The sequence below is a fragment of the Mastomys coucha genome, unplaced genomic scaffold, assembly GCF_008632895.1.
Source record: "Mastomys coucha isolate ucsf_1 unplaced genomic scaffold, UCSF_Mcou_1 pScaffold23, whole genome shotgun sequence".
Taxonomy (NCBI): Eukaryota; Metazoa; Chordata; class Mammalia; order Rodentia; family Muridae; genus Mastomys; species Mastomys coucha.
Genome location: NW_022196906.1, coordinates 111,743,124 through 111,750,188, shown reverse-complemented (window position 1 = coordinate 111,750,188; position 7,065 = coordinate 111,743,124). Strand labels below are relative to the sequence as shown.

At 43.3% G+C, this 7,065-nt stretch overlaps 1 protein-coding gene across 1 annotated transcript in view; it reads left to right on the top strand.

Annotated features, from left to right (window-relative positions):
• Zcwpw2 (zinc finger CW-type and PWWP domain containing 2) overlaps window positions 1-3,034 on the top strand; it is a 106,646-nt gene extending 103,612 nt beyond the window's left edge. The window contains exon 9 of the mRNA XM_031346003.1: window positions 2,405-3,034. Coding sequence (XP_031201863.1) covers window positions 2,405-2,566 — 162 coding nt within the window. The 3' untranslated portion in view covers window positions 2,567-3,034. The remainder of the gene's footprint in view (window positions 1-2,404) is intronic.
• The last annotated feature ends 4,031 nt before the right edge of the window (window positions 3,035-7,065 follow it).

Genomic DNA, 7,065 nt, shown 5'->3' with positions numbered 1-7,065 from the left:
CAGGCTTGTCCACCATGCTGCCAGTACCCAGGCTTGTCCACCATGCTGCCAGCACCCAGGCTTGTCCATCATGCTGCCAGTACCCAGGCTTGTCCACCATGCTGCTAGTACCCAGGCTTCCCCACCATGCTGCCAGTACCCAGGCTTGTCCACCATGCTGCCAGTACCCAGGCTTGTCCACCATGCTGCCAGCACCCAGGCTTGTCTACCATGCTGCCAGTACCCAGGCTTCCCCACCATGCTGCCAGTACCCAGGCTTGTCCACCATGCTGCCAGCACCCAGGCTTCTTCTCATGTATGGCTGCACTGGTAGACCAGCCTGTATAGACTAGTGATGTAAGTTATGGTATAAATTATATATATATGTGTGTGTGTGTCACATACACACAAACACATACACATACACATATAAATAAAATACAGTAATAATAATATACCTATATTATAATACAAATATAAATGTACAAAGTATTCTTTCTTAGCAATTGTGTGCTCAGTTCAACACTGCATGGTTTTATACAATGTGGTTTGTGGTTTGTGGTTCCCCCAGCCCTTATTTTTTTCTTTTTCAGCCCCAGCGGTTTGTCTTCTCAAAAATACAACCTAGCTGGTTTTTATAGTGACATCCTGGAGTTTTTACAGCTATAGACTGGTTTCTGTTTTGCCATTAGAACTAGTAGCTTGATGGAATAGAAATCACTTTTGATTTTTATTTCTAATGCTAAGATACATAGTTTTAATACAGCCCCAGGTAGACCTTCTTTTTGTTTTAGATTTTTGTATTGTTCTACGCTTTCAAAAGGCATTTAGGAACTATGAAAGTTACTTATTTTAACTCACTGCCAGGTGAGGACCTCCTACAGGCTCTCAGTAGTAGCTCCTAAGTCTCTAGAGGCTTAGGGATTTCTCACTGTTAATGAGGAGAGCAGCCATGAAACCAGCCATTAGCGCTGTAGCAACTTCCACCTTAAAAGTAAAGAAGTAATCACACACCCCTGGGGTTCGGTCTTTTATTTCTTCTTTATTTTCATTGTTCCTACGAAGAATTAATGTGGCTTCTACTTAAAGCTGGAGATGTATGTACTTTATGTAGAGTTTTTCTTTTTTACACGATGCTCCCTGGTACACTAAACACACTAGAGTCAGCAGATAATTCCAAATCTGGACGACGTTGACTCTGTGCGGACACCATGTGAGCCTGTCAGATTTTGTATGATTCCTAAGCACGTGTGCCAGTCATGAAGGTAGAAAGAGCACACACCCACCGACAATCAAAGCTCTGTCCTGTGTGCTCTGGCAGATGAGTCTCCTTCCCAAGGACACTCTCCTTAGCTAATGTTAACACTGCTTACAGGCCCTGTCTGACTTGGCAACAATGGAGTAGCTAATCAGACCTTTATAAATCCACCTCATTTTAAAATAGATAATCCATATGCAAATAAGGATGTTTGCTGAAGAATTATTTGGGTTAAAAGGTACATATTATATCATGAACTACATGCATATCCTTGTCTTTTAGTTGCATAAGAGGCTGGTCTTCTTGTAGTGAACTTCGAAACTGAAACTCATGTTAGTATGTGTGCACACAGTGTGTTACTGCTGTCTTCCCATCTAAGATATAGTAAGGACTTTTGTGGATAATGTACATACTTACTAAAGAATGGCCACAGAATAGGAAACTGAAACTATTTTAAAATGTATTTCATATAATATTTTAAACCAAGATAGAAAACTCAAATGGAAGATCACACTGTCCCAAGGTGTAACCTTAAAAAAGCAAGGAGATAACATTGGAGGAAAGAGGCAGAATCTAAACAACTTAGAACAGCTTGGCACCCCACCACCACCGCACATACGTCTTTAAGAGATGTCATGTTATACAGAGCTTATCACCTGACCACCTGCACATAAAACCCTGTGCACCAATGTGCTGGAGGAATACTGGTCTCAGAAACCAAGCGGCCTTCTGTATTGGGATGAGCTGTGTGGAGCAGCTGCTGTGCTGGGATGAGCTGTGTGGAACAGCTGATGTGCTGGGATGAGCTGTGTGGAGCAGCTGCTGTGCTGGGATGAGCTGTGTTGAGCAGCTGCTGTGCTGGGATGAGCTGTGTGGAGGAGCTGTTGTATTGGGATGAGCTGTGTGGAGCAGCTGCTGTGCTGGGATGAGCTGTGTGGAACAGCTACTGTATTGGGATGAGCTGTGTGGAGCAGCTGCTGTGCTGGGATGAGCTGTGTGGAGCAGCTGCTGTGCTGGGATGAGCTGTGTGAAGCAGCTGCTGTATTGGCATGAGCTGTGTGGAGGAGCTGCTGTGTTGGGATGAGCTGTGTGGAGGAGCTGCTGTGCTGGGATGAGCTGTGTGGAACAGCTGCTGTATTGTGATCAGTTGTACGGCTCTTCTTTCAGTTACCTCAGTGTAACCCGGGAGCTCCCTCAGGCAGCCCATTTCAGAGTTACCATGAAGAGGACTGGATTGTGCCTGATGGGACAGGACTAAAAGCTGGAGAATATATTGAGTTTATAACTAACAATTTAAAAAAGATAGATGCCCTAATATCTGAATTTTAGTTTGTTATTTAAGTATTTCCAAAAGTTGATTATAAAAACACTCATAGTCTTTATAGTCTTCTGTGAAAACTTTAAAAATGTTAAATAGGCATAAAAATTGCTATTGTGATAAATTTATACTTTGTGAATGTCCATGACTTTGAGAGTCTATCAAGTGGCATTTAAGTTAGGGTGTTAGAATTTTAGAATTTAAGAAAAATCCTGATGTTTGTATTTGTAAACTTTTTTGTTTGTTTTGATTTTATAGTTGTTTATGAAACTTAATCATAAACAGGTGCTGTACATGAGTATTTATGCCCTTCTTCAAAAAGACTATTAAAATGACTACCTGTTCTGTTAAGAGTCTCAGTGAGAACTCAAATGTAACTCATGTACAAAGTGGCTTCTGTACTTGGCTGGAACTACTTTAAGTTATAAGGAAATATTAAAGATATAGTCATATAATAAAGTTTGAGCATTCTCAAGAGACAAAACTGTCAGTTGTCTTATTGCATTGGAAACAGTTATTATTCCTCAACATGGCTCCTACACAGGAGGAACTCTGGAACTCTGGAGTATCGGAGGCTGGACCCTTCCCTGCTGAATCAGCATCCGTCTGGTGAGGCTTGGACACACAACTGAAAGCACACCGGTGTTCTTCCACATGAAATACCCAGTGCTGTAGGGGATGGCAATGTGTGTCCTTCCTCAAGGACCCCATGAGCAGTTTCAGTGCATGTCTGTATTTGAAGAAAAAATAGTGGGCCACCCAAAGAAGACAAAAGCCATAGACCAATGCAGAGGCGTTAGAAATGTATGTTCCAAGAAAAGAGCTGACACAAGATTAGCTTCATTAGGAGAGGGCCTCAAACCATGGAGAACCATGATCAGGCCTTGAAGAGGGACAGAGTTGTGAGAGCAGCTGCCTCATGTCCCATAATAAGCTCTGAAATGACAGACAGACCCTTCAGGACCAAGGGGCTTCCGACTCAGAGATACTGAGGCAGGTGGCAAGTTTCGTTCCCATGCTAAAGTCTGACCTGCCCTGTGTGGCCCAAATCAGGAAGGCACTGGGAAAGACTAGCCATAATGTGAGGCGGTTCCCGGTCTAAGGAGTGGGAGCCGAGCCTGCTCTCAGCTGCTAGGGAGGGAGAAGGCCACAGCACAGCCTGCTCTCTTATCAACTCTTCTCACTAGAGAGAACTGCAGGGAGGGGTGTGGCCTGATTCTGAGAGAGAAAAGGAAGCAACTGAAGGGCCTGTAGCCCACCAGTGAGAGAAATGGAAGCAAGTAAGTAACCTTAGTAAAGGGCAGGCAGGTTGGTGACTACAAAGGAGTTAAGGCTGGGTCTGTTCAAGGAAGACCTTGACATTACAGCAAAGGGCCGCACTCTGTGCACAGAAGATCCACATGTCTAGAATTAAAGCCCAAGCTGACCGTGGGCATGGACCTGGGAACAGACTTTTGTAAGACTGGCATGCCTGAGAGGGCAGCAGACAGCCATGACTGTGCCAGCCTCTGCCCCCATGTCTGAGGGACCCCATTGCCCTGATGTTAGCTCAGATTGTCAGCTTCCACATCAAGAGTCTTAGGGTTGCCAGCAGGCAGCCAGCAACTGGCAGGTTAGGTGTCTGCACAAACTCTTATTAAGCCCTCAGCTGCCTGGGAGGAATGCACCACCTCGGTAGAGTTTTCAGTGGCCAAAGGTCTCTGCCTGACGGGTGTTACAGGTAGATGCTTTCATTTGTTCTCCATGAAAGCTTAATATCATTTTTGTCTGTTCAAGTCAACTTACAGACCTCATTACTTCAAGTTCATTGGGGGTTTAGCAGAGCCTTCTTTGTTCTATCTGTTCTCAGAATCTCGTTGGTGAGGAGCTAATGCATTTTTAACCAACTCAAGCACCCGAAAGGTCTGGTGTGGAGTGCGTCAGACAGCTCCTGCTAACTCTCTGAGAACAGTGGCTCTGGCAGGAGGCTCCCGTTTGTGTGTGTGTTTCTCTCTGTGTGTGTGTCTGTCTGTGTATGTCGTGTGTGTGTGTGTGTGTATGTGTGTGTGTGTGTGTGTGTGTGTGTGTGTGTGTGTGTGTGTATGTGTGTAGGTTCCTAGAGGTGAGGGAAATATGAGTTTTATGACCTGCCTGCCTAGTACCTGACATATGTTGACAGTTGCCACTTAGTTATTGATTTGACATTTCCTGGCAGTCTAGTAGGAATATTGACACTTTGTATTCTCAGACACCTTTAGCATTTGTTTGTTTATTTGTTTGTTCTCCCTATCTTCTCCCAGAATCTTCTCAATATACATATGCTACAATTCTGTAAGGTATCCAGTAACCTCCAAATGCTATGGTCAGACAGTCAAAACCTCTCCTTTGAGTTGGAAAGTCTACAAGGTTCAGCCTGCTTGTCTGGTTTCAGTGAGTCTCACTCATGTCTGTGGTTGGCTTTAAGTCTGCTTGGCCATGGCTCCACTGACCTTTGTAGACTCCTTCATATGTCTGGGTAGCAGACAGCTGCTTTCTGACCTAGAGCATTCCCAGGTGGGGATGTTAGTGCATTTTGACTCTGCTTCCTATTTTACTTTCCCTCTTGCCCCAGGCTTGCCCAGCTCATGAAGACCGCAAAGCAACCAGAGCAAGCAAGAGCCCCACTGCTAGGTAGCTGGTTAGACAGTTACAGAGCAAGAGAGAGCCCCACTGCTAGGTAGCTGGTTAGACAGTTACAGAGCAAGAGAGAGCCCCACTGCTAGGTAGCTGGTTAGACATTAGCAGAGCAAGAAAGAGTCTCCCTGCTAGGTAGCTGGTTAGATATTAACAGGCTTAGAGGACAGGGGGCTAGACCCCTCTCCTTCATAATTAGCATGCTATAACACCAAGGGCCAGAGCAGCAGAATTTTAGTTGCTGTCTTTGTCTCTGGAGGAGGCATGGCATCCCCAGCTGCCCAGACAGAGGTCATTGAGAGATAATGAAATTGGATTATGGAGCCCCAAATCTTACATGCTTTCCATCTAGCAGTGGTCTTTCTGATTAAAGGACAAGGACATATGATGACTCCTCCCATTAGAAGCAATCCAAATGGACCTGCCAATTGCCAGGACAAAGCAATATCCCCACAAGAAGACATGCTTGTTGTAGAGAAGTGATATAAAACATGCTTGGGATATAGATCAGCACAATGGCCCTTTGGACACTGTCCACTCTTACCCCTCAAGAATGTGTTCCACATAACTCTGATCTATCTCCTACCTATGTTCTGCATGCCATTATCTGATTTCTGAAGGCATAATGATCTGGGAGATGAGGAGAGTTCAGAGAGACCTCAGTGACATAAGCAGGCAAGGGAGGATGCTTCTGCTTGCATCCTCTTCACGGACAACCTCTGTTCAAGTCAAAGAGCTCAGAGGGAGACCTGCCACCAAAGAGCGTGGACTCAGGTACAGGTAGGGCGTCTGACACTTGCTCATTAAAGAAGAGAATGTTTTACTTGCAGTCTTAAGAACATCAGATAAATTGTTCATAGTTAAAAACCCTCACAAATGTATTTTCAGGTAAATATGTACTTTAAAAAGAATTTATGAATTTATAGCCAAATAAAGGTATCCATTTTTTCTTTTGTTTTTTAACAGTCAATGTAAATATTTGCATATTATAAAATTGTCCTGCAACATGGTTTTACTAATTACCTGATATTTTATTGCACTTATATTGACATAATGATTTACCCTCTTATACTGGCCATTGCGATTGTTTTTATTTTCATAATTATAAGCCACCTTTGCACAAATGTCCATCATTCAGTTCTTGCATGCTTGTACATGTTTTTCCTCATCTTTGTTGGGAGACGAATTGATGTTCCAGTAGTGTACAACTTTAAGGCTATCTGTGCCCACTGAGTTTTATCAGCCAAACCACATGTACACAGGTTCCTCTGTTTCTGAGCAAGGAGATTGCTTTTAACTATGTTGGGCTAAGTTTTATGACCAGGGACTATGAGATGGACAGGTTTTTGGTTTTGTTGTTGTTGTTGTTGCTGTTTTATTTGTTGTTTTTTATTTTTTTGGTAATTCCTTAAAAAGTGGTCAAAATAAACATCAGAGTAGCTCATGGAAGAACATCTGATATTAGAATAATTCGATGGTCATTAGGGACAGAATGATACATTAGAAGACATGACAAGTTGCTTCAGTTGTGACATGTATTTTCAGTAAATCATTGTGAAGAAGTATCAATGGAGAGTCATTTCTCTAGGAAACATTTTGGTGGAATGATAGAATTTGGGGGTGTTTCCGTGTGGACAGAGAGGGAAGTAGCTAGCACCTCAGAGAATGACATCGCTCTTCAAGCTTCTTCCATTGAGTTGGTCATGCAGCTTGTCTCTTGCATCATGACCCTGATCAGTAATTGTTTTATATTGGATTCCACATTTCTCTGGGTCACATTGTTAGTTTTTATAATAAAAGCCTGACATCTGTTCTTCCACCTGTGTGCGTGGTTGTTTGGTGTCTTTGTACTTTCTAT